The 17199-nt window shown below is 45.9% G+C and overlaps 1 protein-coding gene across 1 annotated transcript; it reads right to left on the bottom strand.

The window, feature by feature from the left end:
• Positions 1-1756: 1756 nt before the first annotated feature.
• Positions 1757-2724, bottom strand: LOC119319052. The gene is made up of 3 exons (XM_037593574.1): positions 2542-2724; positions 2016-2143; positions 1757-1931 (listed from the first exon to the last, which is right to left on the bottom strand). Exons 1-3 carry the CDS (start codon positions 2722-2724, stop codon positions 1757-1759), a joined length of 486 nt encoding a protein of 161 aa, XP_037449471.1.
• Positions 2725-17199: the final 14475 nt, after the last annotated feature.

Genomic DNA, 17199 nt, shown 5'->3' with positions numbered 1-17199 from the left:
TCCATGTTGGAAGGGAGAAATGGTTTTGGTGGAATTGTCGTTGTATTTCTTGAGCCTCATGGGCATATATATAGGAGTACATGATCATTTTGGAGTACAAGGCAAGGTAGAATAATATCCTACGCTATCCTAGCTTTCCTAATAATCACGATACTCAACATCCCCCCACAGTCACAACGGTAGCGACGCAGATGGTGAGACTGGAGAAGAATCCGAAGGCAAGCCGACGGACACCCCTCCACAGTCGTAACGGTCGACTCATCGCGGAGTCGTGGCTGGAGTGGAAACCAACGAGGTTGCTCAAGCAGGCGGTAGCCCTTTGTGACGTTTGTCGATGTAGCCGAGAGCCGAGGTGGTGTAGCCGTGGTCGAGGTAGCCGCTCGTAGAATGTCGTGGTCGATGTCGAGTCGGGGAGCCGGTGTCGAGGATGTCGCCGTGGAGCCGTGGGCGCAAGAGCGCGCCGAGTTAGCATGGGCGCAGTGGTGTCGAAGTAGTGGTGCACCGGGAAGAAGACGTTGTTGACGACGCGTCGCGGCGGGTTTGCCAAGCCCGGGGACACCGGCGTGGACCGCGTGCCATGCTCGCTACGGCCCGACGGGGTGACGCAGTGACGGCGCGAGGGTCGGTGCTGCCATGGGGACGACCTGGAGCGGACGGTCTCTGGGCGGCGGTGGACCGCGAGCCGTGGTACTACGGCCCGAAGGGGCGATGCAGCGGTGATGCGGGTCGGTGCAGCTGGGAGAAGAACCACGGGGCGGCGGCGCTGCGGCCCGACGGGGCGACGCAGCGGCAGCCCATTGCTCGATCGGTAGAGGGGCGCGCTGAACTTGGGACGGTCTTCACGGGGCCTGCGGAGGCGCACGCAACCGACGGGCCAGGTCGGTCGCACGGCGTAGATGAGGCGGATCGCGGCGGCGGGTGGGTGATCAATCCGATCGCGCGCGAGGTTGGAGACGCCGCTCGGTGGAGGCGCGGTGGCGGCGGAGTCCAAGATGAAGCCAACGACGGCGGGTGGCAGGGTGGCTATGATTGGCCGCCACATGGCGCGAGGCCGCCAGGTCGGGGTGAAGCAGGTGTCCCGGTTGAAGCAGGGCGGTGACGGCCGGCGTAGATCAACGGGCGAGCCGTCGCACGAAGAGCGGCGGTGTAGAGCCGCTGCATGACGCGAGGCCGCCGGGTCGGGGCGACCGGCGGGCCGACGCAAGGACGCCGAGCGAGGACGCCGGGTCGGGGCGACCGACGGGCAGACGCGCGGACGACGCGCAAGGCTGTCGGGTCGGTGAAGAAGCCGGCCGATCGCGCCGGTGTTGGAGTAGAGGCGCACGGGATCGACGGCGGCGATAGGCGACGCAAACCGGATCACATAGACCGGAAAACCAAAAAAGAGACGCCGATCAAAGTGACCGGCGAGAGAGAGAAAACCCGGATCAAAGGATCAGGGAAAAAGACTCTCTAGGGCAGACGGCCAACACGGCCGACGGCCGAACCCTGGGTACGGGTGGCACGGCCCCCGGCGGCGGTCATGAAGGCCGACCGCCCCGGGGGCGGCGCGCGGGTGCGGAAGCAGCGGCGGCTAGGGTTTATGATCGACTTGCGATAGATACCATGTTGGAAGGGAGAAAGGGTTTTGGTGGAATTGTTGTTGTATTGCTTGAGCCTCATGGACATATATATAGGAGTACATGATCATCTTGGAGTACAAGGCAAGGTAGAATAATATCCTACGCTATCCTAGCTTTCCTAATAATCACGATACTCAACACTCCAGCTTACAAGAATGGTTCAATTTTTTATAACCCGATACCCCTTGATTTAAGCTGTGAAGGGTGAAATCTTCTGCATGTAACGCCAAAGTGATGTATTCGCCTATTTTTCTTATCCAAACTTTTCTTATCCACTCATCTCCTTGTCTTGGATACTTATTAAAAGGGCTAAGAAAAAGATAACGTCATTTACTCATTTATTAACTGCATGGGCAAAACTACAAGGGCATAGAAGTTTGTGAGTATGCTTACTTATATTTGCCATTTTCTATGATAGACAGAAGATTTATGTGAACGTCTGCAACAACTGAAGACACCTCTTCAAGTTGAGTTAAGTCTTTGAGAATTTCTTCTGGTAGCCCCTTCCCTATTTTGCAGATCTGCTTAAATCATGTGGTGCATTATTCTGTTTATTATAATACAGAAGAAAAGGTCTCTTAAAGCAAGCAGGCAGCTAAGAGCAGTTAAACATTTTCATTTATGGAAACTTATAACAAGTTTGGTGCCAGATTATAAAATAAAATGCAAATAAACTTTCTTTAGATTATAAATTTAGAAATCATAAAAAATATGCGCCTCAAGTTGATGACTTATTTTGTGTTAACAAGACAGAAGTAATAAGAGAACAACATAATTGTTTAGCTCGGCAACATTCTCAGGCAACTTAACTAACCATAACTAGTTAGCATAAACCAGATTTAGAAATGAGTGGATGCATTAATGGTTCAATGCAACATGAAATGATAAATAAAACATAATATTTGCTTTCCATAATTACCTCGCCAAATGAGCGGCAGAACTCCAGAAATTGAATAGCAGCGCCAACATCTTCAGGCTGCAGATTTATACCTGCAATGCAAGTCACGAGAGTACCCCTGGGTACAACTATTTCATCCTTGAGAGTACTGATGCTCTTAGTTTGCACCAGGTTGACCTTCGGCCTCTTGGTAGCATGGACCATTCGCCCCGTCGGCTCCTCCCCCTCTTCTTTCTGCCAAATAAAAACAGATAAAGAGATCTATAAAGGGTAGGGCCATGGACCTGACATCTAAGGCCCATCTAGGGCCCGACACCATCATTGGAAGGTCTCCGAACCACACGCGCATTCGGATACGCACCCCGGGATATCCACTCGGATACGGTCCAGCCACTCGAACATTTTCCCACCAGTCGGCCTCACCTACTACACTCGGACACAGGAGGCGGAGAGGCGTCGTGGGAGCTGAAACATTCGAGAGGCTTAACGTTCCAAGAGCCTACTAAAAATATAAAAAATATTGAATATGTAAAAATAAATAGAAGACCCACAAGTTCAAGCCATAAAGCCTCTTTTTTGTGAACGCTTTACAAGTTGTACTAAAGGTTGTCTTACCCAGAGTGATATTATTTAGCACCAAGTACATATCATATACACATCATTAACACTTATTGAGCCCACGTAATATACTACACACATTTGACAAAAAATATGAATAAAGAAGAGTGTCAATTATTAGGTACGAAACTTCTCATAAACATCTCGTGTACTCCAGATTTTTCTATTTGTATGCATCTTCATAAAGATCACTCTCAAGGTATATTTGTATACCACACGCTTTAATATATTTCTTAAGATAGTTAACGACACACACATACATATATGCCACATTAATACAAGATTAAAAAATAATCCAAGAAAACATGAAATTTTCTCATTTCTTATTTATAATCTTTTTAAGTCAAAATTATATAGATGTATTTTCAGGCATATTTATAGAAATTTAATTTAATTACAAAATAATGTTAAAATGTACCATAATAATTAGGTATGAGTGTAAGTTGGAAAAACCAAATTATAAACCACTATTATAGTTTAGTACAAATAGTGATATTTATTTTATTCACGTTGAGGAGCAATATTTGTTTGACCGACTCTGTTGTCAACAGATAAGTAATGATATGTCTCTAGCAACATTCGAGCCCAACAAAAAGAAATCTCGAGGGATAGTTCACCACCAAAATAATAACTTCAAATTTGGTCACTGCACAATAACCATCCACCACAAAAATAATAACTTCAAAATACATAAAGTATTAAATATTATGACATTCTAAACAATCAAGAGACGAGATGCTCTCACCAGAACGTCTCCCAAGCTAGAAAATTTCTTTACCGAATTTCACATTGTCAACAAACAAAGGCAGCTAGGGGCATTGACCAACTTTAACTTTGAAAAAAGGCAATATCGTAGTGTTTCCTGATGGTACAAGAGGTCACCCTTTGCAATGGTATCATCTAAGAAATGATCAACTAGCTAAAACAATCATTGTAAAAAGTATTTCAGATAATCTTAGAAAAGGAAAAACCAAGATCACGACCTTCTGCACGATAGATGTTAGAAATGCACCTTAGCATCACGACGGTACCCGTCCTTTCCTAACCACTGGTCGATGGATGGGCAATTTGAGCGGATTAGATGTGTCATTGTTAACACAACGCCAATTTTAAGATGATCATTCCATTCAAATAAAATGCCAGAACACCTCTACAGAGGCTTGCCATCTACAAATTAATATATGCAAACACACATTAGTAAACAATAGTAAATTTCATGGCAATGCTAGACAAAGAAACTATCATAAGATACTACATACCAGCAAATGATGAAAGCATGAGAACAAAATTGGCAGCCCGAAATACGGCCTCTGTTCCAGATTCACGGACCGGAAGAAGTTGTTCATCCTCAGATAGGCAAGTGGAAGATTCGAAGTCAAGTGTTGGAAGTTTGCTCTGTGCAGCTACAAAATTACGCAATAGACAGTTAACATTGTCACAATGTTCTGGATAGGAGTCTTTTAGTTAAACCCTTCATCTCTGTTGGGGATATCACCCCATCATATAACCCTCCATGATTGGGCCAGGTCATCTAGGTGGCGGCTGAGGAGCAAGTCTCAAGATGGGCCGAGGCGCCCCGGAGCAAGACCAGTTGGGGCGTCTCACAGAGTGGGCCGGCTTAGGGCCTAGCATCCAAAGACAACGGCTCATGGCCCCGAAGTCCAAGTCTCCAGACTCTTGTAAGCCCTGGGTCTTGACCTGTATATAAAGGCGAGTCACAGGGGCATGATAGGACTAAGTTACAATCGATCAATAGCTAGGTCAAGCGAATCCGCTCCCTTGTAATTGATCCCCAAGCAATAAGCAAACAAGCAGGAAGTAGGCTATTACCTCTATCGTGAGGGGCCGAACCTGGGTAACTCGTCTCTCTCGATTCCTCTCAACCCCGACAAGCTAATCACCCGGTTGCGATGGCCTCATGACTAAGTCCTCACACTAGGACATCTACTATGACAAAACCATGACAGTTGGCGCCCACCATGGGGCCAGCTCACGGTAGTTTTATGTTCTTGAAGGGCTCTTTCCTAGGGATCGAGGGATACGCCATCGGTAGGATGACCAAGAGTCGCCGCGGCAAGCTCTACATTGACGATGCCAGCTGGGGCCCCGAGGCCGACTCAATTGAGTATGGGTACTGGGTCCCCTTCGGCGGAATCCACGTCTTCATCAGCAAGATAGGTGGATATGAGCCTGAGCCGGACATCTGTACCGACCTCGTTGAGCCGTCTCGGTGCATGCAACCCGCCCGGATCCAAGCTGGTCGGAAACACGTTTTCATGGGCTTCACGCAAAGTGTGGAACTTGCGGAAAACTCCGCGTCTGGAGGAGAGACTCTCATTTATTAATATGGTGAGTCCTCAATCGGGGAGACGGAGTCAATCTACCAGCTTCATGATGGTGGGCTTGGGGCTGCTCCGATGGCAACACTATTTCGGAGCCCTACAACCCACCGCGTCGAGCCGCCAGGGACGTCACTGGCTCTCAACACCACCACGGCTGGAGCTACGGCAACAACTAACCCTTCTACGTCCAACTCAGTCCAGCCCTCAGCTCAAGTTCTGTCTGGGCTGATGGACTCCCTGACAACCTTACTAGGGACCAAGTGAAGGAAATATGCCCTAGAGGCAATAATAAAGTTATTATTTATTTCCTCATATCATGATAAATGTTTATTATTCATGCTAGAATTGTATTAACCGGAAACATAATACATGTGTGAATACATAGACAAACATAGTGTCACTAGTATGCCTCTACTTGACTAGCTCGTTGATCAAAGATGGTTGAGTTTCCTAGCCATAAACATGAGTTGTCATTTGATTAATGGGATCACATCATTAGTAGAATGATGTGATTGACTTGACCCTTTTTTAGCTTAGCACTTGATCGTTTTAGTTTACTGCTATTGCTTTCTTCATGACTTATACATGTTCCTACTATGAGATTATGTAACTCCCGATTACCGGAGGAACACTTTGTGTGCTACCAAACGTCACAACGTAACTAGGTGATTATAAAGGTGCTCTACAGGTGTCTCCGATGGTACTTGTTGAGTTGGCATAGATCAAGAATAGGATTTGTCACTCCGATTGTCGGAGAGGTATCTCTGGTCCCTCTCAGTAATGCACAGCACTATAAGCCTTGCAAGCAATGTGACTAATGAGTTAGTTACGGGATGATGCACTACGGAATGAGTAAAGAGACTTGCCGCTAACGATATTGAGCTAGGTATTGAGATACCGATGATTGAATCTTGGGCAAGTAACATACCAACGACAAAGGGAACAACGTATGTTGTTATTCGGTTTGATCGATAAAGATCTTTGCAGAATATGTAGGAACCAATATGAGCATCCAGGTTCCGCTATTGGTTATTGACCAGAAATGTGTCTCGGTCATGTCTACATAGTTCTCGAACCCGCAGGGTCTACACACTTAAAGTTCTGTGATGATCGGTATTATGAGTTTATGTGTTTTGATGTACCGAAGGTAGTTCAGAGTCCCGGATATGATCACGGACATGACGAGGAGTCTCGAAATGGTCGAGACGTAAATATTGATATATTGGACGACTATGTTCAGACACCGGAAGTGTTTCGGGAGGCTTTAGACATATACCGGAGTACCGGGGGATTACCGGAACCCCTTGGGGGATGTAATTGGCCTATTGGGCCTTAGTGGAGAAGAGGAGGGGCGGCCAGGGCAGGCTGCGCGCCCCCTCCCCCTCTAGTCCAAATTGGAGAAGGAGGGGGGCGGAGCCCGTCTTTCCTTCCTCCTCTCTCCTTCCCTTTCCCCTTCTCCCACTCCTACTAGGAAAGGAGGAGTCCTACTCCCGGTGGGAGTAGGACTCCCCCCTTGGCGCGCCCTCCTCCTGGCCGGCCGCCTCCCCCCTAGATCCTTTATATACGGGGCAGGGGGCACCTGAGGGAGTCCTGGATTAGGGCGTCTCCATACAGCCGGACTATATCCTTTGGCCGGACTGTTGGACTGTGAAGATACAAGATTAAAGACTTCGTCCCGTGTCCGGATGGGACTCTCCTTGGCGTGGAAGGCAAGCTTGGCAATACGGATATGTAGATCTCCTTCCTTGTAACCGACTCTATGTAACCCTAGCCCCCTCCGTTGTCTATATAAACCGGAGGGTTTAGTTTGTAGGACAACAACAATCATACCATAGGCTAGCTTCTAGGGTTTAGCGTCTATGATCTCGTGGTAGATCAACTCTTGTAATACTCATATCATCAAGATCAATCAAGCAGGAAGTAGGGTATTACCTCCATCGAGAGGGCCCGAACCTGGGTAAACATCGTGTCCCCCGCCTCCTGTTACCATCCGCCTTAGACGCACAGTTCGGGACCCCCTACCAGAGATCTGCCGGTTTTGACACTGACATTGGTGCTTTCATTGAGAGTTCCACTGTGCCGTCACCATAAGGCTTGATGGCTCCTTTGATCATCGGTAATGGTGCGGTCCAGGGTGAGGTTTTCCTCCCCAGACAGATCTTCGTATTCGGTGGCTTCACACCGCGGGCCAACTCGCTTGGCCATCTGGAGCAGATCGAGAGCTATGCCCCTGGCCATCAGGTCAGGTTCGGAAACTTAAACTACACTGTCGACATCCGTGGAGACTTGATCTTCGACGGATTCGAGCCCATGTCAGGTGCGCCGCACTATCACGGTAAGCATGACGTAACTCTATCGTCGGACAGTGTTCGGGAGATCACACCTGCAACTACTCCGGCCCTCAATCCGGAGCAAATTGCGCCATCCGAGGACGGGGGGATAGACCCCGCCATGGAGGCTGCACTCTCAGTGTCGATGGAGACGGATACTGACTTCACCCCTCACGAGAGCCGTGTTGCCGAACCACTGGATTCGTCTCCGGCCAGGGACTCCGAGCCACCTGCGTCCGTGCCTATCAAATCCGAGTGGGCGCCGATCATGGATTTCACCTCCGCGGATATCTTTCAGCACTCACCTTTCGGCGACGTGCTAAATTCATTAAGGTCTCTCTCCTTGTTAGGAGATCCTTGGCCGAACTATGTCCGGCTAGAATGGGATGCAGATGACGAAGAAATTCGCTGCCCACCCACCACCCACTTAGTAGCCTCTGTCGACGATTTAACCGACATGCTCGATTTCGACTCCGAAGACATCGACGACATGGACGACGATGCAGGAGAGGAACAGGAACCAGTGCCCACAGGGCGCTGGACAGGCACTTCACCACATGACATATACATGGTGGATACACCCAAAGAAAACAATGATGAAGAACGACATGATGCAGCGAAGAATAGCTCCCTCAAGAAGCAAGCAAAGCGTCCGCATAGGCGCCGCTCAAAATCCCGCCTCGGCAAAAACAGCGATAACAGCGCAAGAGAAAATAACACTCCAGTCAACTCCAGAGGAAAGGACGACCACATTGACCCAGCGGCAGAGCACGATGAAACTGCAAACGGCGAACATAGTACGGATCCGATGTGCGAACACGGAGACACCGAGGATAAACCTCATCAACCCCCTCTGGGGAGGAAAACAGTCCGGACGAAGATGCACACATCCTCCCGGAAAGGCACTTGGAACAAGAGAACCTCCGCAGAAGGCTTATTGCCACAGCGAAGAGTCTGAAGAAGCAGAAGCAAAGGCTTAAGGCTGCACAAAATACGCTCAACAGCAGGTGGAACAAAGTGCTCGACAATGAAGAAAAGTATGGTGGAAGTTACCACACAAAGAGCTATCCAAAGCGCAAGCTATTACCTGAATTTGACGATGAGGCCGTAGAGCCCACACAGCCGAAAAATAAAATGGCCAACCGGCCGGATCAACCACCTTGTGGCCGCGATAGAGTGGCTAACAAGGCCGCACATAAGTCAACACACGATCTATGTGAGGACTTGCGCCAAAAATCCAGTATGACCAGATCCATCTATGGATCTAGGAAGCGCGCTCTGGCACAAAATCAAAACCGAATACTACAACCGTCCGAACGCCATGATACATCCTGATACGTCTCCAATGTATCTATAATTTTTGATTTCTCCATGCTATATTATCTACTGTTTTGGATGTTTATGGGCTTTATTATACACTTCTATATCATTTTTGGGACTAACCTATTAACCCAAAGCCCAGTGCGAGTTTCTATTTTTACCTTGTTTTAGAATATTGCAGAAAAGGAAAACCAAACGGAGTCCAATTGACCTGAAACTTCACGGAACTTATTTTTGGATCAGAAGAAGCCCATAAGACTTGGAGTGCACGTCAGGGGATCTACGAGGAGGCCACGAGGCAGGAGGGCGCGCCCACCCCCTGGGCGCGCCCTCCACCCTCATGGGTCGCTCGTGGCCCCCCTGACGTATTTCTTCCGCCTATATATCTCCATATAACCTAAAACGATCGGGGAGCACAATAGATCGGGAGTTCCGCCGCCAGAAGCCTCCGTAGCCACCGAAAGCCAATCTAGACCCGTTCCGGCACCCTGCCGGAGGGGGAATCCCTCTCCGGTGGCCATCTTCATCATCCCGGTGCTCTCCATGACGAGGAGGGAGTAGTTCTCCCTCGGGGCCGAGGGTATGTACCAGTAGCTATGCGTTTGATCTCTCTCTCTCTCTATCTCGTGTTCTTGAGGTGATACGTTCTTGATGTATCGCGAGCTTTGCTATTATATTTGGATCCTATGATGTTTTCTCCCCCCTCTACTCTCTTGTAATGGATTGAGTTTCCACTTTGAAGTTATCTTATCGGATTGAGTCTTTAAAGATTTGAGAACACTTGATGTATGTCTTGCCGTGTGTATCTGTGGTGACAATGGAATACCACGTGATTCACTTGATGTATGTTTTCGTGATCAACTTGTGGGTTCCGCCCATGAACCTATGCATAGGGGTTGGCACACGTTTTCGTCGTGATTCTCCGGTAGAAACTTTGGGGCACTCTTTGAGGTTCTATGTGTTGGTTGAGTAGATGAATCTGAGATTGTGTGATGCATATCGTATAATCATACCCACGGATACTTGAGGTGACATTGGAGTATCTAGGTGACATTAGGGTTTTGGTTGATTTGTGTCTTAAGGTGTTATTCTAGTACGAACTTTAGGGCTGTTTGTGACACTTATAGGAATAGCCCAACATATTGATTGGAAAGAAAAACTTTGAGGTGGTTTTGTACCCTACCATAATCTCTTCGTTCGTTCTCCGCTATTAGTGACTTTGGAGTGATTCTTTGTTGCATGTTGAGGGATACTTATGTGATCCAATTATGTTATCATTGTTGAGAGAATTTGCACTAGCGAAAGTATGAACCCTAGGCCTTATTTCCTAGCATTGCAATACCGTTTGTGCTCACTTTTATCATTAGTTACCTTGCTGTTTTTATATTTTCAGATTACAAAAACCTTTATGTACCATCCATATACCACTTGTATCACCATCTCTTCGCCGAACTAGTGCACCTATACAATTTACCATTGTATTGGGTGTGTTGGGGACACAAGAGACTCTTTGTTATTTGGTTGCAGGGTTGCTTGAGAGAGACCATCTTCATCCTACGCCTCCTATAGATTAATAAACCTTAGGTCATCCACTTGAGGGAAATTTGCTACTGTCCTACAAACCTCTGCACTTGGAGGCCCAACAACGTCTACAAGAAGAAGGTTGAGTAGTAGACATCAAGCTCTTTTCTGGCGCCGTTGCCGGGGAGGTGAGTGCTTGAAGGTATATCTTTAGACCTTGCAATCGAGTCTTTTAGTTTCTTGTTTTATCACTAGTTTAGTTTATAAAAGAAAACTATAAAAAATGGAATTGAGTTTGTCTCATACACTTCATCTTTTTAATATCTTTCGTGAGTATGATGGGAAGGAAAATTGTGCTCAAGTGCTAGAGGAAGAAGTCTATAAAATGTTTGGCACTAAATCTTTGAATGATGAGCATGATTGCAATGTTTTTAGTATGAATTCTTTGAATATCCATGACACTAATGATGATTGCACTAGTTATGATGTCTCCTATAAACATGTCAATTTTTGTGGAGTACATTGGGTTTGTAAGTACACACCAAATAGGGAAGATAGATATTGCAAGAGGCATAAGTACTTAGAAACTAAATTGTTGCAAGAAAGGCTAGATGAATGTGCTGAAAATTTAAATTATCTTGGCCATACTTGTGAGCTTTGCAATGAACATGATCATTTCAATACCCAATGCAAATTGTTTCATGATCGTATCGTGTCCAAAAATTGTGATGACTTGATTTCCCTTGCACATCATAATGAACTTAGTTTGCTCTTAGGTTATGAAGAAATGAAACGTATAACTAAGGATATTCCAAAATTTGCCCTTGATAGAGTTCTTCATTTTGATCTAGAGGAAATTTGTATGTATTGCACGGTGAATTGTATTGAAAATCCTTATATTGCCAACTAAATAAAGAAAAGAAAACAAATAGAAGATGAAGAGAATACTAATGAAAGGGAAGAGACTTCCCAATATCCTCCTATTATTCCTTATGATGAATCGGGTAACGAGGAGGAGCCTCCTATTCAACCAATCTCACTAATAAGGAGCTCCAAAAAGAGGATTGAACCCACCCATGATGTGGTAAAGAAGAAGAGAAGAAAAAGGAAGAGAGGTAAAAAGATATCTCCCCCAAATAATGTTGCTCCTATTACTATTGTGCCTTATGAAAATATAATTGTGGAAGATAATGATACTTCTTATGATCTTGAAAATCTTTTTGGCACTTGCTTGGAAGAATATGATAATTGCTATACTATTGGTGCTATCTGTACTATTAATGATGAGAGTGATTATGCTTATGATATGAAAAGGCCCAAGCTTGGGGATGCTATGTTTGATGAATATGATGTTTTTAGAATATATTTGCTGCAATTAATGTTTGTCCCAAGCTTGTGGATGCTACGTTTAATGAAGATGATATTTTTAGTCTCCCAAGTTTTGATATGCAAATTTATAATAATGATAGCATGCCTCCTACTTATGATGATTATTGTGATGATACTTATGCTATAAAAAGTAGTGATCATATTTATAAAAATTGTCATGATTATGATTACCCCTTTTCTGAACATAACTCTTCTAATGTGGAAACAATTTATAGTATTCGAGTCTCTTATGATACTCCCACTATTCCGTATGAGAAGAATTTTGCTTATGTGGAGAGTAATAAAATTTCTATTCTTGTAGATCATGAAAAGAATTCTTTAGGTGCTGGTTATATTGTTTGAATTCATTCATGATGCTACTGAAAATTATTATGAGGGAGGAACATATGCTTGTAGGAATTGCAATAATATCAAGTTTCCTCTCTATGTGCTTAAAGTTTTGAAGTTATGCTTGTTTTTCCCTCATATGCTCGTTGATTATTGTTCCCACAAGTTGTTTGCTCACAAAATACCTATGCATAGGAAGTGGATTGGACATAAATGTGCTAGCATATTCTTTATGATGCTCTCTTTATGTTTCAATTCTTATCTTTTATGTGAGCATCATTGAAATCATCATGCCTAGCTAGGGGCGTTAAACGATAGCGCTTGTTGGGAGGCAACCCAATTTTATTTTTGTTCCTGTTTAGTAATAAATATTTCATATAGCCTCTGTTATGGTTGTGTTTTTTGTGTTTAATTAGTGTTTGTGTCAAGTAGAACCTTTGGGAAGACTTGGGGAAACTCTTTGCGATCATGCTGTAAAAAACAGAAACTTTAGTGCTCACGAGAATTGCCGCCATTTTTTATTGGAGAGTGATATTTAGTTAATTCTTTTTGCATATGATTAATAGATAAATTCCTCACGTCCAGCAGTTTATTTAAGAATTTTATGGGTTCCATAAGTATACGTTTGATCCAGATTACTACAGACGGTTCAGTTTTTGACAGATTCTGTTTTTCGTGTGTTGTTTGCTTATTTTAATGAATCTATGGCTAGTAAAATAGTTTATAAACCATAGAGAAGTTGGAATACAGTAGGTTTAACAACAATATAAATAAATAATGAGTTCATTACAGTATCTTGAAGTGGTGTTTTCTTTTCTTTCGCTAACGAAGCTCACGAGTTTTCTGTTAAGTTTTGTGTTGTGAAGTTTTCAAGTTTTGGCTAAGGATTCGATGGACTATGGAATAAGGAGTGGCAAGAGCCTAAGCTTGGGGATGCCCAAGGCACCCCAAGGTAATATTCAAGGATAGCCAAGAGCCTAATCTTGGGGATGCCCCAGAAGGCATCCCCTCTTTCGTCTTCGTTCATCGGTAACTTTACTTGGATCTATATTTTTATTCGCCACATGATATGTGTTTTGCTTGGAGCGTCATTTTATTTTATTTAGTTTTGCTTGCTGTTTGAATAAAGTATCAAGATCTGAAATTATTAGATGTTAGAGAGTCTTCACATAGTTGCATAATTATTCGACTACTCATTGATCTTCACTTATATCTTTCGGAGTATTTTGTCATTTGCTCTAGTGCTTCACTTATATCTTTTAGAGCATGGTGGTAGTTTTATTTTGAAGAAATAGATGAACTCTCATGCTTCACTTAGATTATTTTGAGAGTCTTAAATATCATGGTAATTTGCTTAAAATCCTAATATGCTAGGTATCCAAGATTAGTAAAATTTTCTTATGAGTGTTTTGAATACTAAGAGAAGTTTGATGCTTGATGATTGTTTTGAGACATGGAGGTAATAATATCAAAGTCGTGCTAGTTGAGTAGTTGTGAATTTGAGAAATGCTTGTGTTGAAGTTTGCGAGTCCCATAGCATGCACATATGGTAAACGTTATGTAACAAATTTGAAACATGAGTTGTTATTTGATTGTCTTCCTTATGAGTGGCGGTCGGGGACGAGCGATGGTCTTTTCCTACCAATCTATCCCAAGAAGCAACCCAAGCGCCGGCGTCAGCGGCGCCGCTCTAACTCCCGCCAAGGCAAAAGAGGTGATACCGGCACCGGAGATAATAGCACTCTGGACAGTGCCGAAGACAACAACAATCCCCTCCAGCAAGATTTAGAGCAGGAGGATGGAGAAGCCAGCCCTCCTGAGAGAGCGGCAGATGGAGAGGCGGAGGATGATAATTACATGCCTCCCTCCGAAGACGAGGCAAGCCTCGACGATGATGTATTCGTCGTGCCAGAGAATCCCGTCAAACAAGAGCGCTTCAAGCGCCGGCTTATAGCCACGGCAAATAGCCTTAAGAAAAAGCAGCAGCAGCTTCAAACTGATCAAGATTTGCTAGCTGACAGATGGACTGAAGTCCTGGCGCCGAGGAATATAAACTTGCACGCCCCTCCAAGAGTTACCCAAAGTGCAGGTTGCTACCCCGACTGGAGGAGGAAGCACCGAAACCTACATCCCCGGCGTATGACGCGGCTGATCGGCCACCTCGTGGACGCGACAGAGAGGCATTCCAGCCAAAAGCTCAGCCCGCACCCCGACGCCATTCAAATAAAAAGGCATGGGGAAATACGCCAGACCTGCGAGACATATTGGAGGACAAAGCAAAACATGCAAGATTGATCTATGGATCACGAGGGCGCGCCACTATGCGATACGATAATCGTCACGCCGGATACAGTAAAAGTAAGTCCGGCCGGGCCGAACACTGCGGGCAACACTCATTTGAGCTACGTCGTGATATAGCCCAGTACAGAGGCGCCGCACACCCCTTATGCTTCATAGACGAAGTAATGGATCATCAAATCCCAGAGGGTTTCAAACCCGTAAATATAGAATCATACGATGGCACAACAGATCCTGCAGTATGGATCGAGGATTTCCTCCTGCACATCCACATGGCCCGCGGTGATGACCTACACGCCATCAAATACCTCCCACTCAAACTCAAAGGACCAGCTCGGCATTGGCTCAACATCTTGCTAGCAGAGTCCATTGGCTGTTGGGAAGATCTGGAAGCCGCATTCCTCGACAACTTTCAGGGCACTTATGTGCGACCACCAGATGTCGATGACTTGAGCCACATAATTCAGCAGCTAGAGGAATCGGCCAGGCAATTCTGGACACGGTTCCTAACAAAGAAAAATCAAGTCGTCGACTGTCCGAATGCAGAGGCCCTAGCAGCTTTTAAGCACAACATCCGCGATGAATGGCTCGCCCGGCACCTTGGCCAGGAAAAGCCGAAATCTATGGCAGCCCACACGACACTCATGACCCGCTTTTGTGCGGGAGAGGACAACTGATTGGGTCACAGCAATAACATATCAAAGAACCATGGTACTTAGGATACCAAGGACGGCAACGACAGGTCACGTCGCAACAAACATAAGCGCCGCATTAACAGCGACAATACCGAGGATACGGCAGTCAATGCCGGATTCAAAGGCTCTAAACCCGGTCAGCGGAAAAAGCCATTCAAAAGAAGCACTCTGGGCCCGTCCAGTTTGGACCATATACTCGATCGCTCGTGTCAAATACACGGCACCCCCAACAAACCAGCCAACCACACCAACAGGGATTGTTGGGTGTTCAAGCAGGCCGGCAAGTTAAATGCCGAAAACAAAGATAAGGGGTCACATACCGATGACGAGGGGGAGCCCCGGCAGCCGAACACCGGAGGACAAAAGAGGTTCCCCCCACAAGTGCGGATGGTGAACATGATATACGCAACCCACATCCCCAAGAGGGAGCGGAAGCGTGCACTCAGGGACGTATATGCGTTGGAGCCAGTCGCCCCAAAGTTCAACCCATGGCCCTCCTGTCCGATCACCTTCGATTGCAGGGACCACCCCACTAGTATCCGTCATGGCGGATTCGCCGCACTAGTCCTAGACCCAATCATTGACGGATTTCACCTCACTCAAGTCCTTATGGATGGCGGCAGCAGCCTGAACCTGCTTTATCAGGACACAGTGCACAAAATGGGTATAGACCCCTCAAGGATCAAACCCACAAAAACGACCTTTAAAGGCGTCATACCAGGAGTAGATGCCCATTGCACAGGCTCAGTCACACTGGAAGTGGTCTTCGGATCCCCGGATAACTTCCGAAGCGAAGAGTTAATCTTTGATATAGTCCCGTTCCGCAGCGGCTACCATGCACTGCTCGGGCGAACCGCATTTGCGAGATTCAATGCGGTACCGCATTATGCATATCTCAAGCTCAAGATGCCAGGACCTCGGGGGGTTGTCACAGTCAATGGAAACACAGAGCGCTCTCTCCGCATGGAGGAGCACACTGCAGCCCTCACAGCAGAAGCGCAAAGCAGCCTCTTAAGGCAGTCCACTAGTTCGGCGATTAAGGACCTGGACACCTTCAAGCGCGCCCGGAGTAATCGGCAGTAGGACCGCCTGGCACATTCCGAGCTCGTATAGCAATGCGGCCCCCACCCCGGTCCCAGCCAAACGGCGAAATCCATGCCACACGTACATACTTACGCATTAAAAATACCATGGGCACAGGTGGGGAGGGGGGCACGACTACGGCACGCTCCAAGACACGGCTTAAACCGCACTAGGGGCTTCCCGCTTTGTTATTTTTCTCTTTCAGGACTTTAATCTCTGGAAACCCTGTCCGGCAGCATGATTACCGAACACATGATGCAGCAACCAAGGAGGCAGAAAGCTACGTCACACCACGGAACTCCCAGGTGGATTACGATAACGAGTGAAATACTTGCTTTAATACTATTCCTCAGCTTGTCCTTGGAGGGGACATGTCAGATGGTCCTACTTTTTGCTTATCACACTACTTGTATCATTCTGCTTTAACGCACCTTTTCGAATAAACAATGCATAGCATTAAGACTATTATTGCATTCTTCTTTTTTTACACACACACACATATATATATATATATATATATATATATATATATATATATATATATATATGTTCATTCATGACATCTAGCACCCGTACACTCTGGTACGGCCAATACGCTAGGGGCTTAAGCATGCCCCATAATACGGCGTGAGAAGTCCGAACACTTTCGACAGTGCGGCACCCCAAACTTATACCATTATATGCATCAGCTCCGAATCATGTCTTGGGTCAATAGTTGGGTTTGCCCGGCTCCCATGTTTTGGTACCTTACATTCC

This window comes from Triticum dicoccoides, chromosome 6A (assembly GCF_002162155.2).
Source record: "Triticum dicoccoides isolate Atlit2015 ecotype Zavitan chromosome 6A, WEW_v2.0, whole genome shotgun sequence".
In the NCBI taxonomy this organism is placed as follows: domain Eukaryota; kingdom Viridiplantae; phylum Streptophyta; class Magnoliopsida; order Poales; family Poaceae; genus Triticum; species Triticum dicoccoides.
The sequence above is the reverse complement of the archived record's forward strand: the minus strand, read 5'-3'. Positions and strand labels throughout refer to the sequence as shown.